Raw genomic sequence first — 18249 nt, 5'->3', positions numbered from 1 at the left:
TTTTATAATTTTTTTGTCGCCCTCGTTTTGATTACATTTTTTAATCATATAAAATTTGGAATCTTGAATCAAGTTCATTGTATATGATGCATGCATGGTAGATTTTTACTATATTTAGTTAGGATGAGAAGAAAATTAAAGAGGAAAGAATACTAAAAGGAAAAAAAACTGTCAAAAATAATACATTTTTCACTATATTTAAAAGGTTTCATTCATAGTATTTTCTCTGTCATTTGATGTCCCCTATAATTCGCCGTTTTAACTCATCAATTACTCTACAAGTAACTTACATTCAGGAGCAAATTTTTTCCCTATGAACATGGTGGTAAGTTACACACATTATAAGTTGTTTTTTTTTTTTGGGACTGACACATTATAAGTTGCTTGATCACTGGGGGAAAAAGTTGCATGGTCATCTCTAAATTCTGATTAATAGAGTAAAACAATAATTTGATCAATAATTTTTGCAACCTTATACACATGTAGCTAATAATAAGGAGAATTATAATAAGATTTCAAGAAAGAAAAATAATTACGAAACAAATTTTAGAAATTGTTAATTTTTTATTATGAAACTTGTCAGTTGTTTAAATTATTATTGAAACTTTTTAATAATTACTATCTCTGGTTTTTAATATAAGACTTTGTTTGATTTTTATTTTGGTCCTAAATATAAGACCCAATTCACTTTGTCTACAATATTTATGCATTTTTCTGAAAGATAGTCCTTCTAATAATGGTAGTTCTAACCAATACATTTGATTAATAAGGATATTTTAAGAAAGACAATACCTACTTATTACAAATAACTAACTTAACTTATTTTTTAATCTTTTTTAATTAATTAACTAATTTTTATAATCAGGACTGCTGGTATGTTATTTTTCTTTTTAAAAAGCTTATTGTTATTCGGGCTGACGAGTTTAACTTGCTGATAATGACGGATTTAGGTTGAACGACAAAGTCAACATGTCTGGGCTGCGAGGCCCTCAGCCCGTGGGCTAAATACTTTGGGCAAGGTGGGAATAATTTATTGGCGCGTGTGGAGGAATAAAAGAGAATTGACGCGAAACCTTGCGTGTAATATACTCCTTTGACTCTATTTATAAAGAATTTTTAACATGTTTAAAATAGATCAAGAAAAATATTAAATTTTATTAACTCTTATTTAAAATTTAATAACTTTTCAACTTTATCTCTATTTAATATACATTATACTTCATGTAAGCAAAGTCAACACAATAATAAATAAAGGATAAAATTATACATCCATATAAAAAATTTCTCTTAATGCCTCATAAATAGGACCAAAAAATGCATTCTCTCTCTGCCCTATAAATAGGACCAGAGGAGTACATTATACAGTACTACCTCCGGTCCTAATTGTAAGAGCTGGTTGACTAATTTGAAGAGATTAAGAAAATAAGTTAAGTTAGTTATTTATAATAAATAGATATTATTTTTTTAAAAATATCCTTACTAATCAAGTTTATTGTCAAAACTACTATTATTAGAAAAAATACGTTTAAAAATATATAAATATAAAAAATAATATAGATTTTTTTTGACCGGAGAAATAGTATAGATTTAGATCTTATAATTAGAATTAAAATAAAAATCAAATAAATTTTATATTAAAAATTCAAAGTAACATAAATTAGGGTCTAATTCATTTATGGGGACAGGGGAGGTGTGGTGATGTGGCAGATGGCCGTTGGGACCGCACCGCGTGCGCGCCTGCCATCTCTTCTCTTGTCAGACGTACCATTAATTTTGCGGTCCCACTTCATCTTTTTTCTTCATTTTTCCTTCGCTTTTATTCGTGTCCACCTAGACCTTTTTCTTAATAAAAAAATAAAATTAAAGCACAATTATTTAAGGGCTAGTTTAGAATGGCATCATTTAATTTATGAAGTACGGCGTAAATATATAAAAAAAAGTTTTATTTTTTTATATAAAAGTGCTCATAAACATTTAACATAAGCATGTATAAATAAGCTACAAGCAGCTAAATTCAACCTGTCTCATTAATTTTAAAGAGAATCCAAGTATATCCATCATTTTTATCCTCTTTATGATGCATCTATAATCTCAATCTTATTTTTTGGCATACTCAATACCTTAATTTTATTTTTAATGCAGCGAGTATCTTAATATTTAAAATGTTAGAAGCATTTATCATATGGTGATTTTCTAATTAGCGAACTTTTAACCAATTTTTTTAACATAAAAATAATTTAATTTACTTATTACTTTGTTAATATTGCTGTCATGAAAACCAAATTATAGTTTTAACATTAATTTTATGGCAGACGAAGTATTTTTTTTTAAAAGTGTTATTTTTTGTGTTGTTTTATTGAATCAAACACCCCCTAAGCAATGGATGAAAAGCAGGGGGAAATCCGTTGGGTATTTAAAGCGGAGGCCGTGAGAGTGAGATGAAGACGGAGGCGGATGTTTACACATACCAACACAAAAATGTTTGGTTTACGGGGAAAAAATGTTTTTAAAAGGTATTTTTATATGAGTTAAGACAAATTTTTTCTCTCACATATTATAAAATTATTTTTAAAATTATAGTCTTTTTAATTAAGATTAATCAGTGTGTGTAGTTGGTGGAGGCCAACGCCATCGGGCATCGGATAATCAACAAACATTTTAACACCACACAGCACTCCTCCTTGACCTTCTTCTTCTTTGTGTTTTTTGGGACCCGATCCTCCTTGACCTTCATGAGTTTGAGAACCACTTGTCAGTATATTTCACATCTCTCGGGTCACAAATTTATTCGCCACCTCACAATTAGTTATGCCCTATGTCGGCAATTACAATAGCTAGATTCAAATGCGATCAAAATTCAAATAAGGAAGATTACGCTGTAATCTCCTTTGAGAGGGCATTTGGTTTACGTTCAGACAAAATTATTCTTACTTATTTATTTTATATATTATAAAATTATTTTTTAAATTATGATTTTTTTTTTTTATCTAAACACCTTGTAATTAAATAAAACAGACGTGTTTTTTCTCCTACAAAAGAGGGCTAGACCCAGGATAAGAAAAATTAAAAGGAAAATGACGTAAAAATAAGTTAAAAATTATAATATTCCAATTCAAACATCTAAGAGGTTAAAATTCTAAGAGAGAAAATTATGCCTGATATGATATTTTTGTAAATATAGTTAAATGACAAAAGTGCGTTTGTGTCAAAGAGTTTATTAATAAATTATGAATTGATAATGACAAGTATTAAACAACAAATAATAAAAAAATGTACTGACAGTGATGAGATATTTATTAATAAGTTATAAATTAGTACTGGCAAGTATTGAATACAAATGACAAGAAATGTGCCAATAATAATGAGTTTGATAACTTTTTTTTATAAAAAAAACTGATACAATGACATTTTAGTCATTTGATTATATTTACAAAATACCAGGTCAGTTATCACTTCTTTCCTTATAATTTTGATCTCTTCAATGCTTGAATTAAAATATCAAAATTTTTAATTTTTTATGTCATTTTTCCAAAAACTAAATCATGAAAAATCAGTCTTAAAAACTCTTTATAACCCGTAATCCGGCGTCCTCAGGCAAGGCGGCAAACATCCAATGAAAAAGTTCTAAATGATCCTTCTTTAGCTAAAGCGTCTGCATTTGTGGCGGAGATGGATTTTTTGTCGTTGTTGTTCTGTTGCCGCTTTTGAAAATAAAAGATACTTACAAAAAACGAATAAAAGCCCAATGCAAACGGGCATACCATACATCCAGGGCCTTCATGCCGACGCTCACTTCTGAGGCCCGCCACAATCTTAATAAGAATAATTAATCATTTTTTGTTGCCTTTTTTTTGAGTGTGTCATGCCCTTACACTTTTTCTTCGGTAAGAAAATACACAATATTACTAATGGGGATGGGTGGAAGGGTTAATATTTTATAACATGGCGAATCATTACACAAATTTTAGCTAAGAAAAATTTTCACATTTAGCACTCGACAGTATCTCAGATATAATTACTTTTAATAAGAGAATAACTGTGCTTAGCAAAAAAAAAAAAAATACACGCGCAATATTACTAAAAGTTAGAGACATTTCCCCCTTGTATTTTTGGGTCTATTTCCCCCTCTATTTTAGAGCTATGATGTCTATAGTGTCTATATTACATTGACGCTAATACCCCTTTAATTATTGTGGCTAAAAATTACTTTGATTGAGAAGATTTCGGACATCTACCAAAAAAAAAAAACTTGATTAATAGCCCAAAAAAAAAGGCTAGATGATTTGATTTTTTTAATAATATTTGAACTTAGAATTTCTTAATGTGAAAATACAAGCACAATTTGTTATACATTTACGCAGATAAATATTAATAAAAGTTAAGCAAAAAATATAAATGTAATTAAACACATCCCTTTTTAATTAATTAATTGTTTTTTTTCAAAAAATACACTATAATTTTTTCTTAATATAATAAGTTGATAACTACCTTTGATCTTCAAATTCTCGTTATCTTTCTATTTTCGTTCTGAACACTCTCCCCAGAATAACGCTCCGAAAATATTGAGGCTTCACAGCGTTCCAGAGGAGGCTGAGGATGAAGTCAGTGACTCCGGCGTCGATGGTGGTCAGTGGCTGCCGGAGCTTCGTTCTTTCCTTGTCTCTGGCTCGAACTCTCCAAATCTCCAATTATGCCGTGAAATGCTGTTCTCCTATGAACACTCTTTCCACAGCACTTACTGGCGACAGTGAGTCCTCAAGAGCAGACTTGACCAGCAGACCCATTTCGTCTTCTTCCACTGGGTACTTCTGCATCCCAACTTCGTTTTTATTCTGTAATTTATATTGATTTTTGATTAGCATGTTGACCTTAATGTCTCTCATCCATACTATCTATATGAGGCAAAACGTGGAGGAATTAAAACTAGAATCAGCTCTTTTATATGGTGGCTATCAATTGTGATGTTTTTAGAGACCAAGTTATGAGAATTCTACTTTGATTCTTTAATTATACGTCGGTCACCTACGAGCTATCATGTTCTCATCTTATAGGAGCGCCTTATTTTATTTTATTTAATTGTCATTACCCGTTTCATGGTTGCTGGAAATTAATTTCTACCACTCTGATATTTTGGTTCTCAGTTTTCACCGACATTTGATCTTGTTTAAGTTACGCAGAGCATGGTCGCTTGCTTCCATGTCCATCACATAATAGTCCGCCAAGAATTGAACACTTGGTTGTTTCAGAAGATGGTCCTGTCTTAGAATACATTTGCAAAGCTCTGGATTTGCCTCCTTCGTAAGTGCCACTCTTTATCTCTCAACATTGACCAATATGTGTGGCAATCTTCTTCTATCATATGGCATGATAAATGGGAAGTTTCATTCTTAATTTGAAGGTTCGTTGCAGATCTAATCCGATTAGGAGCCGTATATTATGCTCTTGTGTCTCCACAGCCTCCTTCTACTGCTCCTCAAGAGCAAATTAGGATATTCAAAGAAGCAACAGAACCATCAGTTTTAAGAAAAAGACTGTCCATCAAAGGGATGACCATACAACAGGCACAGAAGACTTTCCGTGTAACCAATGTGGATCAGTTCGTAGAAGCAGGAACCTATTTAAGAATCTACGTATACCCCAAACGATTTCCAAGGTAATATGGATTGCTTGTTGGAATTATGTGTATAATTTTGAGGAAGAAGACCGTGTTTAACATTTAGTCTATTTCAATTAGGTGTTATGAGATCGACTGGAGATCAAGAATCATAGCTGTGGCCGAGTCTTATGTGGTTCTGGACAAACCTGCTGGTATATCGGTATGTAGTGTCAATCCCAGGATATCTCAGTTCTGTTGACGGGTGACATCGGAAAAATTAACCTCAAGTAGATATCCAACAGAGTTTTTTTCAAGTTAACCTTGAATTTTTTTTTTATGTTTCTTAAGTAATAGGGAACATTTAAACTTGAATTTAAACCCAAAGCAAAATCCCAAGGTGACACATAACCTGAGGGCCCAGGCAAGAGCTTAACGGAAACTTGAGAAAAGCAGGATTTTGCACACCATTTATGAGCCATTTTGGTATTATCATTCACCATTATTCTCTTGGTTTCTTCCTCCTTGGTATTGGAGCATGTTTACTTCTGTTAGGTTTATAAAGATGATGTGGAGGCTCGAGATTCTTCGTGACATGTTTGAAATTCATTGGTGCATTTCTTATCTATATGATTAGTTTATGAATTGCTTTTAGTTTCTTGTTCTTTTTGGTTAGGTTGGAGGCACTACTAATAACATCGAAGAAACCTGCGCAACATTCACAACTCGTGCTTTGGGACTCCCTACGCCTTTGTTGACTACCCATCAGATTGATAATTGCACAGAAGGATGGTAGTTTATTCCGTTATGTCATATATGTTGCTCTTTGTAAGCTTGTCATAGATTGTAATGGATGGTCATTTCCATGCAGTGTGGTATTCGCAAGGACTAAAGAATACAGTTCTATCTTTCATGGTAAAATCAGGGTAAGCTCATGATATAATTTCTTGCCCTATGCAAGAATAACCTGTCCTTCATGGAAAAACACCCTGATTACTGTAACTGATACTTTGCAGGATCTTGCATTTGTAAAAGGGTTTCCTTTTTGGAATCGTAAAATGTATCCAAATCATAAGCTTTTGATTATTTATTCTTTTTCAGGAGAAAAAAGTGAAGAAACTCTATCTTGCTCTTGCAGTTGCTCCTCTGCCCTGCGGGATTATTACTCACTACATGCGTCCAGTAAACAGGGCTCCTCGTCTTGTTTCTGAAGGTAGTCATACTTATATCTCAACAGGCCTTCATGTTTTGGCCTTCCTGTAACAACTGCTTCACTAACCTTTATGATTGTTAATAAATTGAATGCTTTGGAACTAGCATTGACTTGTTCTAAAGACAAATCCTGTGAATTCTGTGATGAGGATTGAAACTATAGTGGTTCAAGTGATGCAGATTATATGGAGGGATGGCACTTATGTCAACTTGAGGTCATGGAATGCAGAGAGGTCCCCTGGCCAAGCACTGTTATTCAAGACAAGTACTGTATCGAGGGATGTGGATGGCCTTCCCAAGATTATGCATATGAGTGTAAAATCAACCTTATCACTGGTAAAACTCATCAGGTCTGTCATCTGCACTTCACTTATTTCTTTCATTTGAATTGTTTGCTTGGGTCTTGTCTCTTCCATGCCTTTATGAGTCATTTGCTGTTGATAAACAACATTTGAAAGTTGAAGAATAAATTTTTTTGGGTACAGATTCGAGCCCAATTTAGTGCATGTAAGGCACCATTGATTGGTGATTCGATGTACATGCCAGCTGCGGTAGCAGAGACGGCTAATCCTGGACTTAATCCATTTGGAAAGCACAGGACAGATTTTAGTAGTGACAGTGAAAAGGAAATGGCTATCTTAAAGTGGATTGCTCAACATGGAAAGGAGCCAAGCGTGGCAATTGGCCTTCAAGCTTGTGAAATATCGTGGGACGATGGCGAACACCTTTACCAAGCTGGACCACCTTGGTGGAGCGGTGAAGATGCTTAGAGTTTGTGCTTAATGACAAGCATCAGCTTCAATTCCCATGTCCCTTGCTTCCCGTTTATGTGGGTGCGTAGAAGAGGTTTCTTATTAAGTGTGCGTTTTATGGGTAGGGAAAACATGAAGTCTATTTTCCCAACCCATCCTTAGAGATCGATGCGTTTCGGAAATCAAAACATATCTTAAAAATAGCTACTTAGCTAATTTGAATAGATTATAAAAAAGTTAAATAAATTAGTTAATTGCAACATATATGACTTGATCTCATTAAAAATATCCCTGTAAAACACTAGATGATCATATATTAATTTGAAAAAAACGATAGATATAAAAGACAAAATGAATTAATGTCTTATAGCTAGAATCAAGTTCAAGTCTTGAGCTTGTTCCTATATCAAGGACCGGAAAGAGTATTATCTTATGTTTGAAACACAGAATAGGTATTAATGAATTTAGTTGACCTTCCTGAAAAGGATTTAAAGTCACTGATTCTGCTTGAAAATTAAATATCCACAATTTAATCCTAGTCTTTTTCTTTTAATCCCCCGGTGACAAAACAGTTAACCACTAATAGTCTGAGCTATGAAGGAAAGTCAGTCCCTTCTTGAAGAAAACATTAATCCTAATCTTTGCCTTTGAAATGTTTGTACTGATCTTCTTGTTCCTGCTCGGGAATTAATTGCTTGTAGTGGCATAATCAGTTTGGAAGAGTCTCACATTTAGCCAGTCACAAGATTATCTTTTATATTTGGTCATTTTCAAATAAAATTCTTTCAATTTGACTGCTCAAATTATCCCCCCCCCAAAAAAAAAGTCCTATTCATTTCATTCTTCTAAAAAAAAAAATCATCGGATATCCTATTAATATATGGCGAATGAAACTAACAAATACACTGAGATGTAAAATGCATTCTATGTGATTATAAATGATATCATAAAATCATTTTATTATTAATTATATTAATGATGATACTTGTGAGTGATCAAATTAAAAGATTAAAAAAAGTATTAGTATATGAGAAATTATATAAAAATGAAAATTCAAAATTTTTTTTATCAACAATTAAATATAATTTATCCATAAAATATGAAATTCCACTTTTTATCCAAATAAAAAGAAATTTTGGCACACTCAACTTTATAATGAGAAATTTTGAAAATTTTTACGTGAATTGATTTCGTATAAAAAGGGAGAAAAAATATTTCGGCTAGAAGGGCCAAGCCCATAGGGTAGCCCAGAGCCCAACAAGCCCAAATCATAATAATGACCCAATATTGAGGTTTAATCCGAGATTCAATACTCGCGTGCCAACTTGATAATGCTCAGTTGCTCACTGTTTCTTTCTGTTCGGTGCTTGCTGCTCGGAGTTAAGTGTCAGGGACGTTGCAAAGAAGCAAAGTGCTTCCTGGCTCCTAGAATTTAAAAGGAAGATCCCTTGATGGGGTCGGTGACTATGGCCGCCATGTTGGCCAGTGGCTGCCGGAGCTTCGGTATACCCATGGCTCTCGTGCGAACACTTGACATCTCCCATTCGGTTCTTACCAAGCACTACAACAAACGTTCTCTGAAATGGTTTTATCCAAGGAGTTCACATAACAATGCACTTGCCAGTGAATCCTCAAGAGTATACTCTAACAACTCAACCACTACTTCTAATGGGTGGGAATCTTCAATATCCCATTCTTCCGTTTTTCTTGCGTAATTTCTTCTTCTTTTTTTTGTGTTTTTCGCTTGAAAGAGATATTTCACCTGAAAACTCTTTGTATTCTGCAAGAGAAAACTCCGTGGGAAAAATGTTTTTGGAATAGTGTTTTTTATTCTTCCTGTAATAACATAAATTCCTTTCGCAATTTATGTTCAAATTGCATGCGTGCTGAATTCCAGTTTTAAAACGATTCACTATTGTGATTCTATGCTTACTGAGATTTAGTCGGCCCAGTGATTGTTAAAATGATAAAGAGGTGGTCCTTATCTATTTATTTGTTTATCACAATGTTGTTCATTATGTGTGTGAATTATATTGGGATGGACATGAAGTTCCAGTCTGCTGGATTCCTGAAATATGGGGAAATTCACCTAGAATATGCCATTTGGGATAATAACTGTCATTTGGGACATGTTGGTGACCGTTTGAGTTATAAGGCTTCTATGTTAATTCTTCAACCATGCATTTATCACTTAATGGCTTGACAGTGTTGTTGGATCACGTCACTTCCATGATTTTATTTAACATATCTCATGCTTATCTTTATTATTAGTAGCTTGGCTTTTGTTCATGGTCGCTAGAAGTCGATTTCTACTGCTTGCACTTTTGGCTTGTTAATGAGATTTGATCTTGTTTAAGGTACCCAAAGTATGACCGTTTGCTTCCGTGTCCATCACAAAATTGGGCACCAAGAGTTGAACACTTGGTTGTTTCAGAAGGAGGACCTGTCTTAGAATATATTTGCAAAGCTCTAGATTTTCCTCCTTTGTAAGTGATACTCTGTATCTCTTCTAATTAAACAATCTATGACACTATTATTCTGTGGCATGACAAATTTACAGTTTGATTCCTTGAAGGTTTGTTGCAGATCTAATCCAGTTTGGGGCTGTATACTATGCTCTTGTCTGTCCTCAACCCCCTCCTAGCGCTACTCAGGAGGAGATTAGGATATTCAAAGAAGCAACAGAACCATCAGTTTTGAGAAAGAGATCTTCAATCAAAGGGAAAACTATACGAGAGGCCCAGAAGACTTTTCGAGTAACTCATGTGGATCAGTTTGTGGAACCAGGAACCTATTTAAGAGTACATGTACACCCTAAACGCTTTCCAAGGTATTACCCAATGCTTGTTAGAATTATATGTTAATTTTACAAGAAAAAGAGATCATGTTTGACATTTAGTCTCTTTTTAGGTGTTATGAGATTGACTGGAGATCAAGAATCATAGCTGTGGCTGAGTCATATGTGGTTTTGGATAAACCGGCTGGAACATCAGTATGTGTCAATGCTGCAATATCTCACCTGTTTTGATGAGTGACATCAGAATTGATTTTGAGTATGAATTAAAGTTTAGACCTCCTGATGTAGTAAAGAACATTTAACCATGTCCAAAAACCAAGCGGAAATCCGAGGCCAATTATAACCTCAGAGCTAAAGTAGCAAACCCATGTTTAAGGATAAGAATTGGCTTTAGGAGTGTGTATAGTTTGTTCAGTGCAAGCTTTGAATAATAGGTAGCGTTACAAAGCTGATTCATTTGAAGACTTAAGATTCTTTTTGATATTTTTGGAACTTTATTTGTGCATTTCATATCTGTGATTATGATATGGTTGGTCATTTCCTTTAAGTTTTTGGTGCCTCTTGGTTTAGGTAGGTGGCACTACCGACAACATTGAAGAATCTTGTGCAACCTTTGCAACCCGTGCCTTGGGACTTACAACCCCGTTGATGACTACCCATCAGATAGACAATTGCACGGAAGGCTGGTACTTTATTTTGTTGATTTTTTTTGTTGCTTATTGTCAGTCTATCTGTCAAAGATTGTAATGGGTGGTAATTTACATGCAGTGTAGTATTTGCTAGGACTAAAGAATATTGCTCTGTCTTTCATGGTAAAATCAGGGTAAGTTTTGTGATATAATTTCTTATGTCATGTTAGAATGGCTTCTAATGGATGAAAACATGCAAATGTATTTCTAGATTACTTTAGCACATAAGCTGAAGGGCCTGCCTTTTGTAAAATGGTTTTCCATATGGAATAATGCGTTCTTTAGAAAATGAACGTCATGTACATATTAAGTCCATTCATTACTGGATTTGTCTTATGTCTTCGGTTGTTCATTCTTGTCCAGGAGAAAAAGGTGAAGAAGCTTTATCTTGCTCTCGCAGCTGCTCCTGTGCCATGTGGAATTATTAGCCATTATATGCGTCCAGTTAACAGGGCTCCTCGTCTTATTTCTGAAGGTAATCATGCGTACGGGTATGATTATGATTCAAAAACAGTGCTTGATAACCTTGAAATAGCTAAATTTTTACAGTTGAGTAAGCTTCATTTGTTGGCCTTGTGGGAGCATCACCAGATAGGGAAGGAAAGGCTATGTGGCCGTGCTCTCATCAGCAGAACTTGAGTGACAATCTTCCTTAGAGTTAACAGAATAAGATGTAGTGATGTTCTTAAATGATACAAAAATGCTGCTCTAGTTATTTAGTGAAATCTTGAAAAATAAGGAGAATTTTACTTTTTTTGTTTTTTGGGGGGTGGATGGGTAAAAATTGCAAGTATCACATTCGTATCCATTAAATTTTGCTTAGACGCATTGACAATGATGGACGTCAGTGCTCTACCAACTTGTGTGATCGTTATATTCTATGACTGGTACTAATTCGAATATTTTTTATCCTGTACTGGCCTATTATTAATAAACTTTATTTTCTAAGAAACGTGGAAATTGACAATCTCATTTGTCTTTGCAAATTTGAATTTTGAAACATCTTTTGTTCTGTGCACAAGAAGTTTATAGACAAAAGTCATGAATTATGGAGATTAAATCCTATCGGTTTATGTGATGCAGATTACGTTGAGGGATGGCACTTGTGTCAACTTGAGGTCATGGAATGCAGAAAGGTCCCCTGGCCAACTACTCTTATTCAAGACAAGTTTTGTATTGAAGATTGTGGATGGCCTTCCCAAGATTATGCGTATGAGTGTACAATCAACCTTCTTACTGGTAAAACTCATCAGGTCTGTCCTTGCATTTTTGCTTTTTTTTTTTGGGGGGGGGGTTTGTCCTATCTCTTCCATTCTGAGTTATCAAACATGTCTTAATGAGACATAAACCTTTGATCAACAGCATTGAATTGCTGAAAAATGATTCAGCTGACACAATAGTTAGTCTAGAGATGGTGGCTTTAAGGTTGGTGAATTAAGGTTTGAACTTGGAAAGGTCACATTTTCTAAATTGCATCCCACCCCCCCCCCCAAAAAAAAAATCCAAAATAAGTAAAGAACACATTCACACAGCGCTCAATACCTAACGCTTTGTTATAAATTACTTGTTCTTTTTTCTCCTAAGAAGAACTGATTGGTACTGCTTGCTAGTATTTACAAGGTTGCCTACATCATGGATATGTGTAGGATTTTCTCATGTCTTCTTCCTTCTTGTGAAACTGAATTTGATGTGTATATATATTTTAAATGTGCAGATTCGAGCCCAATTTGCTGCGAGTAAGGCACCACTAGTTGGTGATTCTATGTACATGCCAGCTGCACTTGAGGAGATGGCTAACCCTGGAACTAATCCGTTTGGAAAACACAAGAAAGATCTTATTGCTGAGGGTGAAAAGGAAATGGCTGTTTCAAATTGGATTGCACAACACGGGAAGGAACCAAGTGTTGCAATTGGCCTTCAAGCCTGTCAAATATCGTGGGATGACGGTGATCACTTTTACAAAGCAGGGTCCCCTTGGTGGAGGTGTGAAAATGCTTAAGGGTGCATGCTTATTGGCAAGACGCAGCGGCAAATTCCCATTTCTTTTGCCTCCAGTTTTTTGAGCATGCTGTCATTCTAATTGAGAGGGTTTCTCATCCTATTAAGGACGCAAGAATTCCTTAAAGATTGGAGAAGTTAGACGGTAAGTCTATTCCTAGGTTCACAAAAATAAATGAAAAGAAGACAATCAGAGGGTGTTAATTGTGGTATCATGTGCTTCGGTGGCTTGTAGTACACATTCCTTCAGAATTAAATTGACAAGGTGAGCCAGAGCAGAGATGATTCTTGAATTGAAATATTAGTTTATGAAGAGAAAATGAAGCTTACAGACTCTGCTTGGTGATGGAAGCACCGAGCAAAAGTCATAAATTATTGAAGCGAAGTTGATTGGGCTTTGGTATAAATTATTCAACTTTGGCGCCTGTCTTGAATTGTCTGCGCTGGTTTTCCTGCTCCTTCTCGTGTTCTGAACTAAAAGCCTCTGTTTTATGCTTTGTAATGAAATGCTTATACCAACATGCTGATAATTTTTGAGTTCTCTTCAGAGTAGAATAATCAATATAGTATAGCCCGAATCTTCATATATATCCATGTAACCACTGAAGGTTGTCAAGCAAGGACCAGGCAAAGTACCCCCTCACATCTGCTCCTTTCCTGATCACATGTTAAGGAAGGGGGGGGGGGAATCAAGAACGCAAAAGTGATATTAATTTAGTAATTTAATTTCTGGTGATTCATTAGTCTCAAGGAAAATATCAGCTATTGGTTAGACAAATTTATAGTAGATAAAATATAAAGAACAATATAAGGGTATCCAAATGATCTGCTGGACATTTATGCTGTTGTCTTCAATTATTTAATTTTCTTACCTTATTGCTGATAACAAGGCACTCAAGTGATCTTTCATGTACTTAACTCTTTTAACGTCATTAATGTGTTCTTCTAATAATAAATGTGAATTGTAAATAAATGCTCTGGAACTGGATTAAATTAAACAAATATTCTTTTTTTTTTTATACCATTTTCCGTAATAAACATTGGAACATTGTATCTCTCTTTCACCTGTGTGATCACTTTTTCCATGCCTTGTGGGTAAGCACATGAACCAAGTGTGGTCTGCATGATAGCAAATTCAGTATTGGATAGAGAATGCATATGGAAGACACTAATTGACGTTAAATCGACATGTTCAATGGGTTTGGTTCATCTAAAAATAATCTCTGGAAGAGTGGAAGGGGAAAGGAAAGCGATCATTGCAGAGTTGAGGCCACTTACAGGTTCGCCAATAGGCACACCGTTTTTCTCTTCACTTATTCGGTACAAACCCTTTGTTCTGGTGATCCCTTCTCCTGATTCACATGTCAAGTAAATGCAGTCTTGGACATAGGAACTGGAATAGTAATTGATGCCAACAAAATCCAATCCTTTTTGGAGTTTCACCATTTCAGTGCTGGAAAATTTGGGCAGTATGTTCCCTAGAATCTTCTCATCTCTGAAGGGTACTCTCCAAAGATGATTGGACCTAAGAACCTGCATTACAACAAATTTTCTGTGGTTGCTGCTTTTATGGCGTTGCAAGTACAAAATGAAAGGGGATAAATAAATATACCTATTAAAATTGAATGATAGTGCTCTCTCACTAGCCATTTTGTCTTCTGTAGAATTGCTGATTGGTTCATACCATACAGCTTGCAAGACTATGCCAATGCTCCCCTTTTGCTCTTTCTGGATGTTTCATCCGTAACACAGTTACTGCATAGTCATTCTTGTTTATTCATCTATTTCACACGCATGCATACATATATCTCCCTCTCCCTCTCTCTCTCTCTCTATATATATATATATATATATCTTAGATTAAAATGCATTTTTGTCTTAGAAGTATTTTTGGAGGAATTATTTGAAGTTGGAGTAATGTAGCACATAAACTTTCAAAATCAGTGTTATACTACTCTCTTTTAATCGATGTAGGGAGAGTCAACGGTTACTACAGGTAAGGAGATTTTTCTGGACCCAATTTAAGGTATTCACAAGTTCTTTTAGAATATTCCCGGGCCAAAAATACATCTTAACCCTTTTATCTTTCCTTTTTCATACGATCCACACTCCCTACCTGGTACTTGGTTCTATAGATGTCAACGGCAGCAGCATGGGAGCGGATAATGTTATGGGCTGCCATAAAGGGCTCAGATTCTGCGTCTTCTTCAATGCAATCCCCAAATGGTTTAGAGCATCGACTTGGTGGGAATCTTCCTGTGCGGTAGCTCAATAAAACTTGCAGATTTGGCTGATTGAAAGTAGTCCAATGCTTTACTCTGTCTCCGAACCATTTGAAACAAACTTCTGCATAAAATGCAAAATCTTCGCTGCTCAGCAAACACACAACACGTCATATGATCCTCATGAATTTCGTTTAAACTTAAGTTCCTTTAAGAATCTCTCAAAAGAAACACTAAATTGCTCACTGTGATTGGGGACTAAGCCAACCTCCATATTTGTTTTCCAGCTCTTGAGGCAAGTCAAAGTGATTCAGAGTCACAGAGGGTTGGATTCCTGTAAGTTTAACATTCCAAACAATCAATGTCAAGGAAATGAACCCATTTGGCTTCTTTATTGACACATTCATAGCTTCTGCTCTTTAAAAAGAAAATAATTAAAGATTGAAATCAAGCCTTTAAGCAGAAGAGCATCTATTACTCTGTTGTAGAAGTCGATGCCAGCCATGTTGACCTCTCCAAATCTCCCTTCTGTTCAAATTCATACATAAATTAATTAGCATGTAAATTTTACATGCAGCTGCTAGAGTTCAAGACTCAGACTAAATTATTTGTTTCATTTAAAGCCTCCTTTTCTGCTAGTTTTGGATTAATTGCTCTATTCAGTTGGTTGCTAAATTGTGCTATCTTAATATCGTAATAGTGCAAAGTTCACATCTACTCAATTCAATCACCTGTATAAAAATAATTATCTTTATCCCTGCAATGAGTTTGCCCCACAATATCCAGGAGTTTGTTCTGTTCAGAGTACTAAGATAGCGTCCTATCAGAATAATGGTAGGGGTAAAATTAATTTTTTCCCCCAACATGATGTAAATTCATATGCAACATTTTAGATAATAAAAATTAAATGATATTTTAAATACTGAGATAATGTCAATTGAACTGATATTCATACAACGGGGAAGCATACTTGGTAAAATTCTTGCCCAGGAGAGAGAGAATCGATAGCTATTGACTTTGATTGCATCCATCAGCTCAATATCTTCCAGTTAATTTGACTCACTTGAAAGAAATTTGGGACGTTTAATAGCAAAATTAAATTCCATTGAATGCCTCTAGAAGTAAAACTAGTTGGGTTGAACAGTTAATGTGCATGTATATAGAGGATACCCGGTAGCGATGATAATGGTCAACAGCAATATAATGTCCCCATTGCTTGCATCAATAATTTTGCCTGCAATAATTGCGAATTGAAATAATGTAACTTATAATAATAAAAAGTATTGAAAGCTTGAATGATAAGGGAAAGCTTAGGATCAGAAAGTAAGCAAATTGTAATTGTGAGAAGAGAAGTTTCCAGTTTTCCAGGCACATAAGAAGTACTACTGCTTATTGAGGTTTATATACATTGGAGTGTAAGAATCATATATGTAGTGTTTGTTTTGAGCTGTAAGTTTGATGAGAGCTGACCTGGAATGTGAGAGAAAACATCCCAGTTGCTTAGTCCTTTGCCATCACTTAAGTATGCTCCTTCATACTATTAACCAAGAAAACAAAATGTCATAAGAAACGCACGCAGTAGAGTTAAGGATTTGAGTGAGAGAGGAAGGAGCCTGGTAAGAAGAGGAAGCAGTGCCAAAGAGGAAGTGGGTGGGGAAATTATGACGAGAATGATCAGTGGAAAGAGCTGTTAATATCATTGCTTTGTCATTTGAAGAGAGCATTAGAAGAAGCAACAGTATCTGCAGAATCACTCTTTTCTGCAATTCCCAGACCAACCCCATTATTAATGCCTTCTTCTTTTTCTTCTTCTCGTGACCAACAATGGTTGCTTTGTTCCTCTGTGTGTGTGTGTTACACGTAGCAAAGGAGAGCTTTATGGCTTATTAAGTATCAAGAGGAGAGAGGGTTTAGGGAGGAGATATCCATTTGTTTTGCCCAAAAGGGTAGAGATCTTCATGGAGAATATTATCTTTTGTCAGGTTTGATCGAAACAATGGAGAATAATAATAATAATTAAATATCTTGTACAGAGATTAATGTTAATGAGAAGGGAACATTGGTAAAAAGTATTTGATTGAAAATTTTATTAATTAAAAAAAACTGAATTTGAGTGAATGTAACTTTTCTTCAACTATATTCAATATATTTTCAACTATATGTAAATAATTACTTTTAATGATTCTTACATATAATTGAAGATATGTTGCACGTAGTTGAAAAAAGTTACACTTATTTAAATTTAGACCCTTTTAACTAATAAAATTTTCAAAAAGTACTTTTTATCAAAAAATTTTAATGAGAATCTTTAAATTGTAAATATAAATTATTTAAGTTGTAAATTTTGAAATTTCAATTACACAAAAATTATTATTTTACATTAATTTTCTTACCTAATTCTTAATTGTCGGGCTCTCTTAAAATAATTTCTGCGTTCCTATTTTTTAAACCTTGGCCTCAATTTTACATTCTTAATTATTTAAATAATTGAACTGTACTTTTGTAATGTAATAAAATTTCTGTCATCCTGTCCATTTTCTTAAAAAAATAAAATAAAGTAATGGATATTAAATTTCGGTCATCCTGTCTATCAAAGCATCTGACACAAAATGGACCAACGCAAGCAGGTGCAGCCCCTGAAATCATTGGAAAACCAATAGTGTATGAATAATGCATTAGCATGATGCCCCCTGTGATCTTGTCATTTTGGAGCCGCTACTTATAGATTTAGTTGAGAGAGAAATGGAGAGAAAAGGGTTCTTTTTTTTAAAAAAAAAAAATTTTGTTTTGTTCTTGCCCGTTGTATGAAATAAATAGTTTATATAAAAATTTAAATATATATTATTTAACTATAACTTTTTTATTCATGATTTGATGGTGGTGCAGCAAAAAAATTATTTACTTTTTGTATCTTTTCAATTGAAATAATTTATTTTTTGTGCATTCTTTCAACTTATTATTTTGAATTTTGATGCAGACATGCTTA

General features: G+C 34.3%; 2 protein-coding genes and 1 pseudogene across 3 annotated transcripts; 2 read left to right on the top strand and 1 right to left on the bottom strand.

Annotated features, from left to right (window-relative positions):
* The first annotated feature begins 4558 nt into the window (after positions 1-4558).
* On the top strand, positions 4559-7817 carry LOC114725510 (RNA pseudouridine synthase 6, chloroplastic). The gene is made up of 9 exons (XM_028912031.1): positions 4559-4802; positions 5170-5298; positions 5399-5653; positions 5735-5816; positions 6270-6385; positions 6465-6519; positions 6695-6806; positions 6986-7155; positions 7291-7817. The coding sequence occupies exons 1-9, from the start codon at positions 4597-4599 to the stop codon at positions 7573-7575; spliced, it is 1410 nt and encodes a 469-aa protein (XP_028767864.1). The 5' UTR covers positions 4559-4596; the 3' UTR covers positions 7576-7817.
* Positions 7818-8913: 1096 nt separating this feature from the next.
* Positions 8914-13791, top strand: LOC114725509 (RNA pseudouridine synthase 6, chloroplastic). Of its 2 annotated transcripts, none has more exons than XM_028912028.1 (9): positions 8914-9229; positions 9915-10043; positions 10133-10387; positions 10468-10549; positions 10925-11040; positions 11123-11177; positions 11407-11518; positions 12127-12296; positions 12758-13791. In XM_028912028.1, the coding sequence occupies exons 1-9, from the start codon at positions 9009-9011 to the stop codon at positions 13040-13042; spliced, it is 1425 nt and encodes a 474-aa protein (XP_028767861.1). In that variant the 5' UTR covers positions 8914-9008; the 3' UTR covers positions 13043-13791. The 2 variants fall into 2 exon arrangements, with proteins under 2 accessions (XP_028767861.1, XP_028767862.1); XM_028912029.1 differs by having other exon boundaries at positions 12127-12282; positions 12758-12905.
* On the bottom strand, positions 13437-17047 carry LOC114725498 (beta-glucosidase 18-like; annotated as a pseudogene).
* Positions 17048-18249: the final 1202 nt, after the last annotated feature.

This window comes from Neltuma alba, unplaced genomic scaffold (assembly GCF_004799145.2).
Source record: "Neltuma alba isolate B1F8T4 unplaced genomic scaffold, ASM479914v2 tig00012254_pilon, whole genome shotgun sequence".
Taxonomy (NCBI): domain Eukaryota; kingdom Viridiplantae; phylum Streptophyta; class Magnoliopsida; order Fabales; family Fabaceae; genus Neltuma; species Neltuma alba.
Note: the sequence above shows the minus strand (reverse complement) of the source record. Positions and strands in the feature narration are given on the sequence as shown.

What these genes read in the sequence shown, in the direction of transcription:
- LOC114725510 (XM_028912031.1), top strand. Translation starts at nt 4,597, where the DNA reads ATGAAGTCAGTGACTCCGGCGTCGATGGTGGTCAGTGGCTGCCGGAGC. An exon ending in TCCTCGTCTTGTTTCTGAAG is followed by an intron (nt 6,807 to 6,985) that starts GTAGTCATACTT and finishes CAAGTGATGCAG; the next exon opens with ATTATATGGAGGGATGGCAC. An exon ending in TCACTGGTAAAACTCATCAG is followed by an intron (nt 7,156 to 7,290) that starts GTCTGTCATCTG and finishes TTTTGGGTACAG; the next exon opens with ATTCGAGCCCAATTTAGTGC.
- LOC114725509 (XM_028912028.1), top strand. Translation starts at nt 9,009, where the DNA reads ATGGGGTCGGTGACTATGGCCGCCATGTTGGCCAGTGGCTGCCGGAGC. An exon ending in TCAACCACTACTTCTAATGG is followed by an intron (nt 9,230 to 9,914) that starts GTGGGAATCTTC and finishes ATCTTGTTTAAG; the next exon opens with GTACCCAAAGTATGACCGTT. An exon ending in TCTTTCATGGTAAAATCAGG is followed by an intron (nt 11,178 to 11,406) that starts GTAAGTTTTGTG and finishes ATTCTTGTCCAG; the next exon opens with GAGAAAAAGGTGAAGAAGCT.